General features: G+C 52.7%; 1 protein-coding gene across 3 annotated transcripts; it reads left to right on the top strand.

The window, feature by feature from the left end:
- Positions 1-6: 6 nt before the first annotated feature.
- On the top strand, positions 7-18,473 carry NIBAN3 (niban apoptosis regulator 3). Of its 3 annotated transcripts, none has more exons than XM_060006687.2 (15): positions 7-61; positions 1,362-1,492; positions 4,478-4,603; positions 5,228-5,342; positions 7,222-7,389; positions 7,990-8,105; positions 8,189-8,293; positions 8,516-8,678; positions 9,292-9,482; positions 10,932-11,090; positions 12,138-12,254; positions 12,335-12,442; positions 13,241-13,352; positions 15,321-15,419; positions 17,686-18,473. In XM_060006687.2, exons 1-15 carry the CDS (start codon positions 7-9, stop codon positions 17,895-17,897), a joined length of 1,977 nt encoding a protein of 658 aa, XP_059862670.1. In that variant the 3' UTR covers positions 17,898-18,473. The 3 variants fall into 3 exon arrangements, with proteins under 3 accessions (XP_059862670.1, XP_059862668.1, XP_059862669.1); XM_060006685.1 differs by lacking the exon at positions 17,686-18,473 and adding an exon at positions 16,811-17,209 and having other exon boundaries at positions 15,321-15,404; XM_060006686.1 differs by lacking the exons at positions 12,335-12,442; positions 17,686-18,473 and adding an exon at positions 16,811-17,209 and having other exon boundaries at positions 15,321-15,404.
- Positions 18,474-18,516: the final 43 nt, after the last annotated feature.

Raw genomic sequence — 18,516 nt, 5'->3', positions numbered from 1 at the left:
AGCAGGATGGGTGGGCGGCCCTCGAGCCCCTTGGACAAGCGACAGCAGCAGCACCTGAGGGGTGAGTGGACTGGGAAGGAGCGAGATTTTGGCGGGTGGGGTTTAGGGCTGGGTTCAGGTACACAGGATGACCTATTAATGTGAATCCTAGAGAGGCAATGAATACTTTTTTTAGTATAAGTATGTCCCAAATTTTGCAAGAGGGCATACGTATGCTAAAAATGTATTCATTATTTACCTGAAATTCAAATTTAATTGGCGTCATGTACTTTTATTTGGTAAATCTGGTAAACCTACTCAGGGCATGGGTTTGGGGTGGAGGGCATAGGGCCAGGTGGGAAGTGCCCCAAACCCAGCCAGATCTTGTGGGATGATCCTCCCAGGTGGGCAAGGACCAGTAGGCCCCTCAGTGTGGACCCCCAGGGACTAAGTCACAGTTCTTGATTTGAGACAAAGAAGGGCCAGTGTCCTCCATCCTCCACACACACAGTTGAGCACTTACGGTGTGCTGGGCACTGGGGATATGGAGGGGGGCCTCATGATCTAGACAAAGAAACAAGGCCAAGTTGTCATTACATGAATGGATTCAATAAGCTACTCTGCAAAGTGTTGGAATTTTCTTTTTCTGTAGTGGCTTAAACGAGATAAAGATTTGTTTCTCTCTCCTATAGAGGGGAACAGTGGCAGGCAGCCTGATAAAAGTCAGACAACCCATCCCCTTCCATATTATGGTTCTAACATGCGTGGCTTCTGTGCCTGGGGTCACCTCATGACTCAGAATGGCTGCTGAAGCTCCAGTCATCGGATCCACATTCCAGGCAGCAAGATAGATGTGTTTTACACACAGTCAAGTGCACACATATTAGGGGAACAGCTTGAAGAACTTTAACACTTGTGTAATCACCTCCTAGATCAGGATACAGAATACTTCTGTCACCCCAGAAAGTTCACTTGTGCTGGGTGAGGTTTTTAAAAGATTTTGAAAATCTCCCTCAGTAAGGGGCAGAAGGAAACTTTCAGGTACAATTGATCTGTTCTTTATCTGGGTCACGGTGATGGTGTCACGGGTGTGTACATGTGTCAAACTCATTCATTTCTATGCTTTATACATTTAAGGTGTGTTGTACATCGTTTATAAATAAAGCCTGAATCCTTTAACTCCCCCACCCCCCACCAACCCCCATGTGGATAAAAACAGGCAATGGACGGTTAAGGGTGAATGGAATTGGAGCATGTCTTCTGGGGCAACTTTGGGGTGCGGATAGGAATCCGTAAGTGGCTTCTCTGCCTGTTCTGCCCCCACCTCCGGCAGGTTGGGGGGGACCTGATTCAGCCACTTCACCATCCTTTTGTCCCTGCAGGCCAGGTAGACACCTTGCTGAGGAACTTCCTGCCCTGCTACCGCGGGCAGCTGGCAGCCTCGGTCCTGTGGCAGATCTCCCGAGAGCTGGGCCCCCAGGAGCCAGCCGGATGCCAGCTGCTGCACAGCAAAGTGGGTGCCGCAAAGGGGGAGGGGGTGCTGAGTGGGTGAGGCTGGGGAGGCCGTTCGTTCGTTTGAGGGTCCCTCCTTACACCTTTGTCCTTGCTGGTGCCACGACCTGGGGTGACTATTAAAAATTCATTCTGGGACTTCCCTGGTGGTTCAGTGGTTAAGACTCCGAGCTCCCAATGCAGGGGGCCTGGGTTCGATCCCTGGTCAGGGAACTAGATCCCATATGCACGCTACAACTAAGGAGCCCGCCTGCCACAACTAAGACCCGGCGCAACCAAATAAAAATATATATATAATATATAAAATAATAATAAATGCTTAAAATTTGCTTTTAATTCATTCATTTTTTGTTTTCTGGCCATGCTGCGTGGCATGCCGGATCTTAGTTCCCTGACCAGGGATCGAACCCGCACCCCCTGCAGTGGAAGCGTGGAGTCTTAACTACTGGACCACCAGGGATGTCCCCAAAATTCATTCTTCGAGCAAACATTCACTGGGCATTTACCGCGTGCCACACCCCTGGCTGGATGCTGGGGACACAGTAGTGACTGAGACAGATCCCGCTTTGCCCTCCGGGGCTCACAGTCTAATTGGGGGAAATGACCAGTTTGTTGTCAAGTTAACATATCATGATGCAGGATAACTTCTGACAGGTGCTAGGAAGACAAAATGAAGGGCGGTGTTGGGGGCTGGAAGCTGGGGTGTAGGAAGGTCCTTCTGAGCTGAGACATAAAGGATGGGAAGGAGCCAGACCTGAAGCCCAGAGTGGGAGGGCATTCTAGGCAGAGGGCACAGGCAATGCGAAAGCTCTGAAGTTGGAAAAGGTGTGGCCTGGCTGAGTGCATCACCCAAGGGCACAGCATGCCCACTGGACGCCCAAGCCTTTGCATGTGCCACCCTCCCCATTCTATCCCATACTTCGTCTGCTACTTCTTCCAAGAAGCCTTCCTTGACTACTGTTACCCCCACCTGAGTCAGGCACCTCCTCTGGAACCCCTGTCTGTCTGCTCCTCCGACGCAGCCCGGGCTCACACGTCTGCCACCTCCATCTGTCTGCTTTGTGAGGAGAGGGTCCAAGCCTTATTTCCCCTTCCCCCTGACCCCATTGTGCCCACATGGTGCCTTCACTTAGTAGGGGCTCAGGAAGGGCTTATCGATGGAACAAAATAGCCTGGAGCTGCCCAGCCCCAGCTCCAAAGGTCTCCTGAGCTGGCAAATGGTGTCCAGGATCTCCATGTGCCCTGTACAACTTAGTTCTCACTAGCCCAGGGGATGGGTCTTTGACCAATGAGGAAACCAAGGCACAGAGAGGTGAAGTGACCTGACTGAGGTCACACTGCCAGCAAGATGCAGAGGCGAGATTTGAACCCAGAGCCCAGACTCCTTACAAGGGATACTGGGTCCCCTGTCCCGATCAGGGCTGCTCTGAGATTTCCTCTCTTGGACACCCCTTCTCCCAGCTGTGCCTGCCCTGGGGTGGGGGCTCTGTGGCACCATGGACAGAGCCCCCTGCCACCTGGGACTCCCCCTGTCCCGCTTGGGGCATCATGGGGCCTGGGCATCGCCTCCACCTGCACCTTCTGTCTCCTGCTGGTCCCAACCCCCTGGGCCAGGGAACAGCTGATGTTGGGGTTCAAGCAGCGTGGAGGGATTTCTCCTCGCTTCAGTTGAAACATTTTCTTTAATACTAGTTTTATCTACTTGCATTATGTATATCATTTCTATTATAACATTTTAACACTATTACTATGAAAAATCTCAGACTTAGGAAGAGAGATGGAGAATCATTTAATAAACCTCTGAGTTCCCACTACCCGCTGAAGAATCAGAACATCACAAATGCTGGTTATTTAGTCATCAGATATTTACCGAGCACCAACTGTGTAGCAGGAGCTACTCTGGGACCATTGGTGAAACAAACGCACACAATTCAGGTGGCCAGGAAGTGAGAAGAGGGACAAAGAAAACGAAACAAGGTGATGTCCCATCTTGCCTGAGGGAGGGGTCTGTGGGCAGAGGCCTGGCCATTTCTCATAACGTTAAACTACACCTGAAAAAAAAAACAAAAATAAAAAAACTACACCTGCTCCATGACCTAGCAATCCCACCTGTATCAGTTAGCTATGCTGTGTAAAAATACAGCACCAAATCAGTGCTTCAAACAACACGTTTGTCATCTCAGTTACCGTGGGTCAGGAATCTAGATGGGGCTTTGCTGGGTCCTTTCTTTCAGGGTCTCTCACAGGCTGCGATCAAGATGTTGGCCAGGGCTGGGGTCTCATCTGAGGCTCAACTGGGGAAGGGTCCACTTGCAAGTAAATAGGAGATAACAAAAGTGTCTGCCTCAGTTCATATTTGGAAGTGCAGGCTGTGAGCGTGCTTGATAAAGAATATAACACCACACCAGCAGGGCCCAAGCACCTGTACAGTAAGTCCCCTACATATGAACCTTCAAGTTGCAAACTTTCAAAGATGTGAATGGGCGTTCCATCAGCGTCAGGCGTGAGTGAAACTGCAGCTTGCCCTCCGTCTCCTGTTGCTGACGATCCTTCAGCTCTACCATCTCCCACCTCCTCTCCCTCCTCCAGTCAGTCACTCTTCTTGCCTGTTCACTCGATGCCAGCCCTGTATGCCAGCTGTGGTACTGTACTACTGTACTTTTCAAGGGACTCTACTGCAAGATTAAAAATGTTTTATTTTTTTGTGTGTGTTTGTTTTTTATGTATTATTTGTGTGAAAAGTATTATAAACCTATTACGGTACAGTACTATATAGCCGATGGTGTTAGTTGGGATACCTAGGCTAACTTTGTTGGACTTACGAACAAATTGGACTTACAGACTTGCTCTCGGAACGGAACTCATTCGTATGTAGGGGACTTACTGTACTTGGTGGCACCTGGGACACAGGAGGAGCTGTCCAGCTGGTCTGGACACCGGGACACTGGCCCATGTTCTTGACATCCGCCCGCCCCTCCTCCCACAGAAGCTGCCCCGAGTCCGGGAGCACCGAGGGCCCCTGACCCAGCTGCAGGGCCACCCACCTCAGTGGCAGCCAGTCTTCTGTGTCCTGCGTGGGGACGGCCGCCTGGAGTGGTTCAGGCACAGGGAGGTGAGTGGCCTGCAGCCCATCTACCTCTGGTGTCTCCATCCCACCCTCCCCAGTGTGGGTTTGGGGTCCAGTTCCCAGCATAGCCCCCCTCCTTTCTTCAGTCATCAAGTAGGGCCAGCCTGTAAGCTTGGTCCTGGGTGGGCGAACATCTCCTGCTGTGCCAGGTGGATAAACTGAGGCCCAGGCCAGGGGTAGGGGCTCACTCATGGTCATCAGCAGAGCTGAGGTTGAAACCATGCAAGGCCTTTGCACATGCCGCCTGTGCCCTGCTTTCCAGCTGAGGAATTCAGGCAGGTCACTTGTCTCTCTGGGATTCAGTTTTCGCCTCTGTGAAATGGGATGATGATGGTCTACGCCACATGGGGCTGTAAAGATTCAATGGGTTAGTCCTCATATAGCACTTGGGACTGGCCTAGCACACAGCAGGTGCTGGGTGCTCCACTATGGGGAAGGGAAGGAAGGAGGGATTGAGGGAGGGGTGGACAGAAGGAGGGAGGGTGGAGGCAGGGAGGTAGGGTGGAGGATTTCCCCAGTTAACCCAAAACCTTCCCCTGATCCCACACTGGGATATGGAAGCCACAGTTTAGACCTGTCCCAAAACGGTTCTTTGGATGCCTTTTGCAGGAATATGAAAATGGGGACCGTCCCCTGGGCTCCGTGGTCCTGACAGGGTACACAGTCCTGACTTCCCAGAGTGAATATCTCCACCTGTTGGACACTCTCTGCCCAGAACCCTCAGGTAAGGCTCCCGGGGACCCCAAGAGCAGGTTTCTCTCCTTCAGCACTGTTGACACTGGGGCCAGATCATTCTTTGCAGTGGGGGCCACCATGTGCTTCACAGGTTGCTGAACAGTATCCCTCGCCTCCACCCACCAGATGCCAGTAGCACTCTGCATCCCAAGAGCGACAACCAAGTATATCTCCAGACATTGCCAAGTGTCCCTGGGGGCAGCATTGCCTCTGGGTGAGCAGCCTCGCTCTAGAAAGAGAAACACCCATTCTTGTCAGGGTGAAGGAGTTAGGTCATCGGACCAGAATCAAAGCAGCAAAGGGTAAAAACGATAAAATATGGTGTCAGTAAGCATGTGGGGAGATGGACAGTGGTGGGCAGGAAAATTGCACAGACTTGTTACAGCGTGTAATTGGTCCGTCCAGTGTTTCCAGGATGGTTCTCCTCCCTTCCCCTTCCTCCTCTTCCTCTTCCTCCTCTTTCTCTCTCTGAATAGGTAAGGAGCAGCGTAAGTGGGCTGGCATGCATCTGATGAGGGCCTGCATCATCTCCTTGAATCTGCCCAGGAGGCAGCCCCATCACTAACCACCCCATTTTACAGAGGGGGGACACTGAGGCCAAGGGCCGTCACACAGTTAGTAAGGGACAGAGCCAGAATTTACACCTTTTGCTTCACTGCAGAGCTATCCTGCTGTTTAATCAGGCGAAGATGTAGCAACAAGAACCGTCTGCAGAAATGCTGATGATGTCGAAAACATGGGAATCCACCCACATACGCATCCTTTGGGGTTGATTAAATAAATCACAGCCTGACCCTCAGGAAGGAAAGCTGTGCAGCCTCTGAAGGTTTCCCAGACATATGCAGGAGCCCAAAGGCCAGTTATAAACCAGAAAACTCCACATTGTTAAAAAAAAAAAAGCACGTCATACAGCTTTGTGCAGATTTTAAAATCTGGAATAATGTCCCCCAAACTGTTAACAGCTATTATCATCTCTGGGGGCTGCTATCGAAGGGCTGGATGACAAGGGACGTCCACCTTTTTCTGCATTATTATTATTTTTAAATTTATTTTTGGCTGCATTGGGTCTTCGTTGCTTTGTGCAGGCTTTCTCTAGGTGCGGCGAGCGGGGTCTGCTCTTTGCTGCGGTGTGCGGGCTCTAGGCGCGCGAGCTTCAGTAATTGTGGCACGTGGGCTTAGTAGTTGTGGCTCGCAGGCTCTAGAGCGCAGGCTCGGTAGTTGTGGCGCATGGGCTTTGTTGCTCCGCGGCATGTGGGATCTTCCCGGACCAGAGCTCGAACCCGTGTCCCCTGCATTGGCAGGCGGATTCTTAACCACTGCACCACCAGGGAAGCCCTTTCTGCACTATTGCATTTTACTGCAGTCTGTATGTATCACTCTGGAAATCTGAACAAAACACTGAGGATTTGGGAGACTCCAATTTAATTCATCAAAATAAATTCACTCATTTTTGTCCTCCCAACAGTTCTAGGTCATTGGTATCACTTTTTAGCCCATTTTGCAGGTAGGAAAACTGAGGTTTTTTCAGGGAGATGAAAAGAGCTAGCTCTGTGCAAAGAGCTAGAAAATGGTCTGGCCAGGTTTGAACCAGGGCCTAGCCGACTCCAGCACCCCACAGCAGGCAGGGCTCAGACCACATGCCAGCTAGGAGAGATTGTTGGTGGCTGCCTAGGGCTGCTGTGTTAAGCATGTTGCTGAGGCTGGGAAACAGTGCTGGGATGGATTACTGATGTCTGCCCTGGGCACACCTCGTCCTGGGACTGAGCTGAAGTAAGGGTTCTCTACACATTTCATGGTTATTGTCTCCTAGTGAATGAATGATTTTAGAGTGAATGAATGAATGAAGATGCGACCTCCTCTGCTTTCAGGACACCATGCACAGGAAGAGCCTGACCCCCTCTTGGAAATGCCTGTCAGTTTCCCCCTGTTCCTGCAGCACCCCTTCCGCCGGCACCTCTGTTTCTCTGCAGCCACAGCGGAGGTGCAGCGTGCCTGGAGGCTAGCCCTGCAGGGCGGCATCCGGCTTCGAGGCACAGGTGGGTCCTGGGAAAGGGCAGGCAGTGGTGGAGCACAGAGTCTGGAGTCGGAGGGTTCCGCTCCTGCTGCCTGTGGGATCCTCTCCAAGCCTCAGTTTCCTTATTTATAAAATGGATCGTGGGGGAGGACAGAGGGGAAACAGGCAGGTGTGCATGGCCCGGGCTGTAATGAGGGCACAGCACCATGGGAGCTTAGCCTGGGGGTTCAGGGAGGGGATGTCCAAACTGGGGTCTAAAAAAGATGAGGGGCCAGCCAGGTGAAGAAGAGGAGTTAGGACTGACACATCTGGGCAGCTTGTTGACTGAACAAACGTACCTAACTGGAGAGGCAACTGGAGACCGCAGTGGGATCTGGGCTGTGACTGCCTGCCCAGGATGCCTTTTCCAAAATGGTACACAGGCCCCTTATGGGCTGGTGATAAACGTAGGGGAGCGTGTTCTCGGCGGAGGGCACTCCTTTGCGCAGAGGTCTGGAAGTGGGTGAGTCTTAGCTGTTTGGGACCTGGCGAGGAGGCGGAGGGCTTCCTTCTCAGGCGATGGGGAGCCAGGCAGCCTGAGAGCAGGGCAGGGGTGGACGGGCACTGAGGAGCCGCCCCTCAGTCCTGCAGCGAAGTCAAGCCCCAGCCGCCCGTGCCTTCCTGGACGCCATACGGCTCTACCGGCAGCAGCAAGGCCACTTTGGCGACGACGACGTGACCCTAGGCTCGGACGCCGAGGTCAGTGCCGCGCAAGGCCGCACCCGGGACCCCCCTGACCCCTTCTCGGCCCACCGAAGCACCCATGGTCACCTCTCCCGCAGGTGCTGACTGCGGTACTGATGCGGGAGCTGCTGCCTGCGCTGCGAGCCCAGACCCTGCCCGGCCTGCGGGGGGCCGGCCGCGCTCGGGCCTGGGCCTGGGCCAAGGTACGCATGCGGTGGCGGAGGTGGGGCAGGGACACGCGGGAGGCCGCGGATGGGGATAGGAGCCGGACCCGGGTGCTCAGCTTCGCCCTCCCTGCGACTGTCGCCCAACCTCTCCGCCCATCTCTGTGCGTCTGTCTTCTCTCTGTCCTCCTACCCTCGCCCCATTTCGTCTCTCTACCGCGTCCCTGGCCCGTGTGGGGTCCCCTCGGCTGATCTGGGCAGCTACTGGACGCCGTCCACGCTGCAGTCCTGGCCGGGGCCTCCACTGGGCTCCGCGCCTTCCAGCCCGAAAAGGAGGAGCTGCTCGCCGCCCTGGAGAAGACTATCCGCCCAGACGTAGATCAGATGCTGAAGTTGCGGGAGCGCGTGTTAGGGAGGCTGCAGGGTGAGGTCCGGGGGCGTGGCCTGGATGTGAGGGGCGGGGCCGGGAGCCTGAGAGGAAGAAGGGGAACAGCTTGGGTGTAAGGGAAGGGGCCCAAGGTCTGGGACCCGGTGGAGGCAGGGCCGGAGAAGAAAAGGGTGGAGCCTAAGTGGGAAAATGGGCGAGGCCTTGATGCTTTGGTGGTGAGACTAGGTCTCTAGGCGGGGTCAGGAGGGAGGGCGGGTGCTTGGGAGGTGGGAAGGCCAGGGATGGAGCTGGTGAGCCCGGAGACCAAGACTGGGTGGGGAGAGGGGCAGAGGCGTTGGCGGTATCAGGCCTGAGTCCAGTTGTGGGTTGTCCAGTCAGACAGCGGAGATAGCTCTCACTCAGCTCAGTAACAAAGAGAACAGAGTTGGAATCTTAACTGTGCCTCTGTGTGCAACTTTGAGCCGATCCCCATGGCACTTGGCCTCGGTTTTCTATTCTGTATAATGGGGTAGAGGAGGGGGCTCAAAGTCAGGGCTCCCGTCTACCTCACCCTGTTGAGCCCATGGCCTCACTCCGTCCCCCCCCCCCCACCTCCCAATTTGCGGAGCACCTCGAGGAGGAGATCCAGGCCAGTGTCTTCCACTCACAGCCAACGTCCAGGGTCCCCTCGAGTCGTGCCTGCGCAGGAAGGTGGATGCGCAGCTGCCCCGGGTCACGCAGACGCTGCTGAGCATCGTGGAAGCTGAACTCACGGCAGTGCAGACCCTCCTAACCCAGGGCATGGACCGCCTGTCCCGCCACCTGCGTGGGAGCCCCTCCAGCACCCGGCTGCGGAAGGAGGTGAGGTCCAGTGGGTCGTGTTTCATCGGGCCTATGGGCAGTGTGTTAACTTTATAGAAGAGTTGCATGAACCTTGAATCTTTCTTGTTTGAAAACCTTCTCTTAAAAATCTCTGAACTTTCTTCTAAGCTGCATTTTACTTACGGTGGTCCACTATGCTATGGTCACTGGGGCACGGTTTATAACATGGGGGGAAGGAGTAAGATGACAAGATTAGCATTTTAGTAACATCAATCTGGAGTCACCTTCCCTACAAATTGTTCCTCCTCCCATTGCCTTGTTTGGCCACAGCCCACCCCATTCCCTGGGACAGAATTCTGCAACACGCAGGTCAGCTCTTTTCTTCTGATATTAAATGAGAGCATACTCTGTGCCAAGAAACCTTCAACTCGTTAAGTGTCTGTTGACCTTTAAAATGAAACAGCCAGTTATTTTATCAGCAGAACATTTTGGGAAGGGAGGTTAGCATGAGAATTGCAATTCAAGACGTGCAAGCTATGGCAAAACCAGAGGCAAGTCTGGCAAACGAAGGGGAGGAACATTACTTTATAGAGAAGAAGGAAAAAATTGGGAGGGGCAGCTCTCAAGGAAAGTCCATTGAAGAGAAGCGAAAGTTCAGGGTGGTGACAGTTTCTCATTGGCTGAGTGGTGGTAGTTTCTCATTGGTTGGGGCTGTTACTGCATAAGGAGAAAATCTTCCTCCTGCTGGAGTGGTAAAGTAGTAACCTTCTTCCAGTTTGGGATCTGCAGAGGGCAAGGAGTGGCAGTGCACGAGAGCGCCCCCCCCCGCCCCTTTCAGGGCTTAATGATTTCATATTTATTTATTTAGCCACGCAACTTGTGGGATCTCAGTTCCCCGGCCAGGGATTGAACCTGGGCCACCGCAGTGAAAGCTCCGAATCCTAACCACTAGGCTAACAGGGAACTCCCATGACTTTATTTTAAATGAGGTTTCCCTTTATTAATCTTCACATCTCCATTTCATAATCACCTCCTCCAGGAACTTTCCCTGGTCCTTTCTGCATCTGCAGCTGCGCGTGCCTCCCTCCTCACAGGAGTATTAACTCACCACTACTGTTGTTTGTCTACACTCTGTCTCCTCCAACTTTTCTGTGAGCAGTTTGAGGGCAAATACCACTTTGGATTATTGCACTTCTGCAGCCGCAGGGTCCAGCACAAAGAGAACATCAGGTGGGACAAGGGCTGAGTGTGCCCCTTTCCCCTCAGCCACGCCAGCACCACATGTTATCATTGGTTTCAAGTTTTACCATTTTATGTCCATCACACCATACCTCACAGTTACTTTTATTATGCATTATTTTGGTGACAACTGAGGCGGGATGTGTTTCCATTTGTGTTTCTCCTTCGATGAACTGTCTATGAGGTCCTTAGCCTTGCTCTTCCATGGGCTGGTGGTATTTTTCTTACCTGACTGCTATGGGAACACAGGTTTACTCATTTGGGGAGATGCCATGGGACCCAGAGCTGATGCAGACCTGCTACCGAGAGGCGGAGCGGAGCCGGGGGCGCCTGGGGCAGCTGGCAGAACCATTTGGCTTCTTTGGAACTCAGAGCCTGGTGTTTGGGGCCCAGGATCTCGCACAGCAGGTAAGGGTGAGTGGGAGGCTGGGAGGAAGCGAGGCAAGGATGGCAGCCTCCAATGAGTAGGTGCCGAGTGTGTGCCAGGGAGACCACGATGACCCAGACAGACCTGGCCTTCCCTCGCTGGACTCCCCAGTGTCATGCAGACATGAGCTCATGACCAGGCAGGCAGTAATCACACATGATGGACAGGGCTGTGATGGGGACACATAAGGTGCTACAGGAACCCTGAGGAGGCACCTGATCCATCTCCAGGGTTGGGAAGGCTTCCAGGAGGAGAGGACTGCCAGGCTGGGGCAGCTGGGGGAGGAATGGGAATGGGGCATGTCCTGGGTGGAGGGAACAGTGTGGATAAGCCCTGGGAGGTGTGAGAGCGTGTCCACATTTGGGGAAAGTGAAGCAGTTTAGAGACATTGGCTTGTAGATTTCAAGGGAGGGCATAGAGGTGGGAGATATGCCAGTGAGGTGGGGGGGCAGATGGGTCAGGGCCTTGAGTGTGGGGCTCAGGGGGCTGGGCTCTGTCCAAGGGCAACAGGAGTCACAGCAGGTGTGTGAGCAGGGGCGGGGCATGGCCAGATTCAAGGTTTTTTAGAAAGCCCTGCCTGCCCTGGGGAGCAGGGGCTGTCGGGGGCAGAAGCGGAGGAGGCAGGGAGGAGGTCTGAACCAGAATGGGTCGGTGGAGAGGAGCAGGGTGTGTTTTGAAAGCCAAGGGGTTGGGACGTGCTAATGGACATGGTGAGTGAAAGAGACGGGGACTGAGAAGACCCAGTGCTGCCCGGCACGGTTGTTCAGTTTGTACACTGCACAAGCCTGCTCAGCCAAGGAGCCTGGACTGTGGACAGCTCTCTGATCCCCGTGCTGGGCATCCTGGCACTGAATGGATGAGCCCCGAGTCCTGAGAGGAAGAGAGTGCTGTTTCTTGGGACAAGAAGGAGGTTGGAGCGAAGTAGTTGGTCAGGGCAGGCTGGATGCTGAGAAGGGTTCAACCGAGCAGGCGTAGGGCCCAGAAAGAGCATGGATTCCCAGGGTTCATCCCAGCATCTCTTCCCACAGCTCATGGCTGATGCCGTGGCCACCTTCCTGCAGCTGGCTGACCAATGTCTGACCACGGCTCTGGACTGTGACCAGGCTGCCCAGCAGCTGGAGAAAGTCAGGGGGCGCGTGCTGAAGGTGAGGTCTGCGGGGAGGGCATGGCAGTGGGCCTGGGTGCTCAGGTGGTTGTGAGACCAATTGCCGTGTGTGTCATGCAGAAATTCCAGTCGGATAGTGGCTCAGCGCGGAGGCGGTTCATCCATGGCTGGCTGCTCTGCATCTTCTTGCCCTTCGTGCTGAGCCAGCTGGAGCTGAGCTGCAAAGCGGTGAGCTGATGGGGGACGGGTCCTATAGAGCGACCAAGCATCTTTCTGTAAGGCTCATAGAGCCACCTTGATGATTAGAGACTTTTGTTCCCTGAGCCCAGGGGCAGGGTTGGATGGCTCTTCTGGGACTTCATGATGCCCTCTGCTTCTCCCATGACAATGCTGTGTCTGCAGAGCTGGCGTGGGGTCCCATGCATCACATATCAGCAGGTGATACAGGCTTCAGAGAAGGGAGGAGGCAGAGGGGGAGTGTATGTGTGTGTATGGTGAGGGTGCTGAGTGGTTAAGGGGGCTGTCTCTGAGAAGATGATGCTTGAGAAGCAGTGAACTAAAGGCATGAGCCATGTCCTGGGGAAGAGTATTCCAGGCAGAGGGTACAGCATGTGCAAAGGTCCTGAGGTAGGTCTGTGCCTGGTGTGTTGGAGAAACAGAGAATAGGCAAGTGTGGCTGGAGCTTACCGAACAATGGGGTAGGAGGTAGTCGAGGGGAGAGGTCACAGGGGCCTTGCTACGCAGGCTTAGGGGCGCCATGAAGGGGTCTGCACCAGGGGTCAGGCAGGAAGTGACTGTGAGGGGTCCCAGCAGAAACACCTGTATTATTCCCATTGAGGTGTGATGTGCTTTGTTTCACCGATTCTCACAACAACCCGAGGGAATAATGAGTCAAGGAGTCCATTTTAAAGATGAGGAAACTGAGGCCCAGGTTTTCCTAGCTAATCAGTGACAGAGCTGGGGCTCAAACCCATGTCACACAGAGCCCACCCCTCCAGCCCAGCCCCTCACCTGCCTCGGTTACAGGAGCTGCCTGAGTTCGAAGGGGACGTCCTTGCTGTGGGCAGCCCTGCTCTGACCATTGAGGGTATTTATGAGGATGTCATCCGGGGGGTCCTGCTGCAGAGGATCAATCGAGGTGAGCCCCACCCCCTATGGCTCAGGGGAGCCTGGTGACCCCTGGCTGTGTATACTGAGCCCTACCAGGGTCCCCATCGCCTCTCACTACCTGTGAACACTAGTCCTTTGACTAAGGGCCAGGACTGGGACAGAGGGGGTCTGGGGTGGGCGAGCCTAGAGGGGCAGTGATGGAAGCTCCTTGAAGGAGGGGGCATTGGAGTGGGGCTGTGACGGATATGCAGGAGTTCTTAGGATGAGAGAAGGGAGGCAAAATTTAAAAACTGGGGATAGACATTTACATTTACTCATTCAACAACCTCTCCATGTTTTATTCTGGGCTGGCATTGAGCCCTCAAGAGTACGTGGACTTGGGGTAGGCCTCTTAGGATTTCCTGGGCTGGAAAGAGGCTCCTGACTGTCTCTTCTCCCTCCTGCCTTGTCTGTTCCTTCCTGACCCAATGCCTATGACTGCTGAGACGGGTACTAACGGGAATGAGCAATGTGTAATGGTTATTCAGGGAATGTCACAGCTGACACAGAAGGAAGGAGAGGAGGCTGCAGGCTGCCAGGGCAGACGTGCAGGGCCTTGAATGACAGGCAGAGGAGTTTAGACATTTTGTGGCAGGCAATAGGGAGCCACGGAGGGTGTGTGAGCAAGAAGGCAACAGTGGCTAGACTGGAAGCCAGGGAGGAGGCTGAGGGCCTGGTCCTGGGGAGCAAAGGATGGACTCGAGCAGGGGCAGCAACCAAGGGGACGGAGCCCAGGCATGAGGATGAGACGGAGGTCAGAGGTTGTTGTTGGCCTGGGGTGTCACTGGGTGCATGGGAGGGACCACAACCCTGGGGATGGTGTGGAGAGAAAGGAGAGGAGTCCCATAGAGCCTGGATTTGAAGGACACAAAGAGGAAGAAGGGATGCAGAAGGAGTAGTCAGAGAGGTGGGAGAAACCCAGAGATAGCAGTGTTCTGGGAGCCAGGAAGTAAGGGTGAGAAGTGTCCTTGAGGCCAAACAAAAAGAACCGAGTTCCTTTAGAATAGGGGCCATTTTAAATGGAAAAAGACTAATCTCTGATTGGAAAAAATTTTTCAGAAACAGGTTTCCATTCCTAGAAGTTCTACATGTACTGAAGGTGGGGTGGGGGTGGGGTGTTTCCATCCTCAATTGATTTGTGATGTCTGCTTGAAGCATTGTGCTGGAAGGTGGGGTAGGTAGCATCCAGGCTCAGTGAAGGTGTGGGGATCGGCTAGCAATGTCTGCCATGGGCACAGGTGTGGAGAGAGGCTCATGTGAGCCACTTGTTTAGGGTTCCTGGTTGAGACATTTCTTCCATGCTTTGCCCTCTTGTGGCCTCTCTGGGAAAATTCATGGAAGCCCTGGGATTCTGGGGCTTATCCAGGTGTATCCAGGGGTTTATCTCTTTATTTTTATTTATTTATTTATTTTTGCGGTACACGGGCCTCTCACTGTTGTGGCCTCTCCCGTTGCGGAGCACAGGCTCTGGAAGCGCAGGCTCAGCGGCCATGGCTCACGGGCCCAGCCGCTCCACGGCATGTGGGATCTTCCCAGACCAGGGCACAAACCTGTGTCCCCTGCATCGGCAGGCGGACTCTCAACCACTGCGCCACCAGGGAAGCCCTATCTCTTTATTTTATTTTTAAATTTATTTATTTTTGGCTGCATTGGGTCTTCGTTGCTGCATGCAGGCCCTCCCTAGTTGTGGCAAGCAGTGGCCACTCCTTGCTGCAGTGTGTGGGCCCCTCACTGTGGTGGCTTCTCCTGCTGTGGAGCGTGGGCTCCAGGCGCGTGGGCTTCAGTAGTTGTGGCACGCGGCCTCTAGAGTGCAGGATCAGCAGCTGAGGCACGCGGGCCCAGCTGCTCCACTGCCTGTGGGATCCTCCCAGACCAGGGCTTGAACCTGTGTCCCCTGCATTGGCAGGCAGACTCTCAACCACTGTGCAACCAGGGAAGTCTCTATCTCTTATTTTAGAATTGAAAAAAGCCCTTGGTGCCAGCAACATGTCCTGCACTCTGGATGGCTGCTCGGAGCTTCCATGGGACCAAGGAGAAACAGGTGGGGACCTCACAGGTTCTTGGCCCATGCCAGTGAATTGCCAGGGTCGGGGGGCCTGTGTGGGGTATACAAGAGGATTGTGAGTGTGGGTTCCGGGATGGAACAGTATGCACCTTGTCTCCTGACTTGGCCAGGTTGGCCAAGCTCATGGTGAACTAGGGCGATGGGGAGCCAAGGAGTGTGCCTGAGTGTCAGAGGTATCCTCTGACATGCATATGAATTTGTGTCCCATCTCTTCTTGCCAGGGCTCTATAGGGCCTCTCCCAACGGCTACCAGTTCCCAGCACTGGTGGGGGAGATAGTGGTGATGGGAGCCTTGGGTTCACCTTAACAATGGGTGCATGGAGCTGTGCTCAGGGCCAGGGCAGCCTGGCCTCCTACTATAGGACCCTATAGTAGGGTCCTACTATAGGGGGACTTCCCTGAAATGGGACAGAAAGGAACTGGTCCAACTAGAAGCGGACCAGCGGGCAAGATGTTTATAATCTGGATGTTCAGGACCCAGGGCAGATGCAGGTATTCTGGAGCGGCTCTCAGCTCCTCAACTCCCTTGGGTATCATTGTTATGAGAGCTTTGTGAATCCACCCAGCTAAGTGGCTCCCACATTCTTCACCCACAGAAACTCTGAGATAATAAACGTGTATAGTTTTCAGTGGCTAACTTTGGGGGTCATTTGTTATGTGGCAATAGCTAACTAATACACTCCCTAGCTGATTGGGGGCAGCATCTCCTAGTCAATTGCTGCAGATAAACTGATGAATATCCACACTCACTGAGATACATGAAGATTAAACAATCTTAGAAAGACTTCTGGGTGTCATAATATTTGGGGATTTGCAACTGGGGATGAAGGATTGTGGATGGGCTCCTTAATCTATTTAACCAGAATCTAATTGATGATGGGGTTTTGCTTCTAATCTTTTGCACTAACAGCTAACACCATAGCGAACGACCTTTTACATACTTTTCATGCAAGGGGGTAAATCCCCCAAGGTGAAATCTCAGGGTTTAGAGCATGCATGTTTGTCATTTCAATAGCAGTCTTGAGAGTGCTCTCCGTCAGAGTGGTCTCACCTGGTGCCCACTCATCTGTGTGGAGGTGGCCCATTTCCCCACAGGCTGTCAGCCGACTTGGGATTTCCCAGATCTTCTGGGTAAAAAATGTGGTCTTGGCATCATTTTAATGAGCATGTCTTATTGGGGATGAGGTGGAGAGTCTTCTCATGTGTTTAGGAGCTTCTCTGTGAACCTCCATTTCTCTCTGTGGCCCACTTATCTTCTGGGTGCTTTTGCATTTCTATTAAATTATTCTCGCTAAGCTTCCAATTACTGGGTATTTATTATGTGCCAGGCATTTGATGTGTCCAAATGTTTTGGCATCCTTATGACACTTTCCATTTTACAGATGTGGAAACTGAGGCTCAGAGAGGCACTTGCTCCAGGCAACCAGGCTCCAGCACCGAGGTCTAGCCACTCTGCCCACTGCCTCCTCCAGGGACGTTCCAGAGCTGAAGCTTTGCCCACATTCATCGTCATTCTCAATGGATAAATGTCTACTAGTGGAATTTCTGAGTCAAAGCATATGTACCAGTTCAAGGCTTGTATAATCCCCACACCTCTGCCTTACTCCTCTCCAGAAAGGCTATGCCTTTTAACACTCTCACCAGCAGCATTTATACATATTCTCCTTTCCAAACACTAGGAATTTTCATAAAAGGAAAAACTGCCAGTTTGATAGACACACACACAGAGTGCATTGTTTTATTTAAAATTTCTTTGATGCTACATTGAACCTGAAAATATGTTTATTGACCATTAATATGTTTGTGTGTTTCTTATTTATTTATTTATTTTTGGCTTTGTCGGGTCCTAGTTGTGCCATGTGGGATCTTTTGTTGTGGCGCGCAGGTTTCTCTCTAGTTGTGGCGTCAGGGTTTTCTCTCTCTAGTTGAGGCGCCTGGGCTTATTTGTCCTGTGGCATGTGGGACCTTAGTTCCCCGACCAGGGAACGAACCTGTGTCCCTTGCATTGGAAGGTGGATTCTTTACCACTGTATGTGTGTTTCTGTGTTTTCCTTTCTTTTCTTTTCTTTTTTACTGAATTGCCTGTTCATAGCTTTTACCTACTTTTCTCTTCAGGAGAATTTATATTTTTCTTAATGATCTCTAATAACTCTTTGTATATTAAGGATAGTAACACTTTCTGATATGCCACAGATTTTTTTTTTCAGCTTGCTGTGGGCCTTTGGGTTTGTTTACTTGCTCCAAATTCTTACCTTAGTATCAAGTTTCCCAGCTGAGAGTAGAGCTTTTACTGCCTTCCTCTGTTTGCCAGAAAAGCCATCTGTCCACTGGAGCCTGGCAGCTTCACATCACAAGACTTCCAGCTGCTTCCGGAGTAGGTTCTGGGAGGGACTTCCCCAGTGTTTTTCTCAGTTCAGCTTTCAGAGGGGGGTAATGCACACTCCATGGTTTCCTTCCCCAAGAGAATGAGATTTTCCTCACCTTTACTTCCTAACTTTTGCCCTACTGTCTCTTGCACACACTGAGGACACACGATCTGTCCCCTGAATTTTACTTAACAATATTGAGCCCCCACCCCCACCACTCACGTTAATAAATAGATTTCTGAGCATCACAAAAACGATGAATTAGAAAACACATTAGATTACTGGAAAACAGCCCCCTCGTAGCATTTCTTTGGAAACGTCCACCTCCCTCCCGTTCCATCTACACACAAGCCTGCGGGGTCGTTGACTCCATTTTACAGATGGACAAACTTAGGCTCACACAGACGGCCCACTTGGGGACTGGATTTGAAGCCAGGTCTGGGGACGCCAGGGCCCACGCGCTTGGTACTCAACAACCCTTGAGGGCATCCCAGGGAGCTCGAGAACTAGAGTGGTAAAACTCATGTTGCAGCAGAGGAAACTGAGGCTCATATCTTGAGTCCCAAACCAGATCCTGACTATCCAGGTTCGACTCGTGACACAGCCGGTCTTATACAAATGGAAGTTGGATGTCGAATCAGGCTGGGATCCTGGCGAGAGCAGCTGCTCGGTGGCAGGGCAGATTCTGAGGTCTGACGGCTTTATCGCACAGACCCAAGTTC

Source organism: Delphinus delphis, chromosome 3 (genome assembly GCF_949987515.2).
Source record: "Delphinus delphis chromosome 3, mDelDel1.2, whole genome shotgun sequence".
Lineage (NCBI taxonomy): Eukaryota > Metazoa > Chordata > Mammalia > Artiodactyla > Delphinidae > Delphinus > Delphinus delphis.
This window is presented reverse-complemented; position numbering and strand designations above follow the sequence as displayed.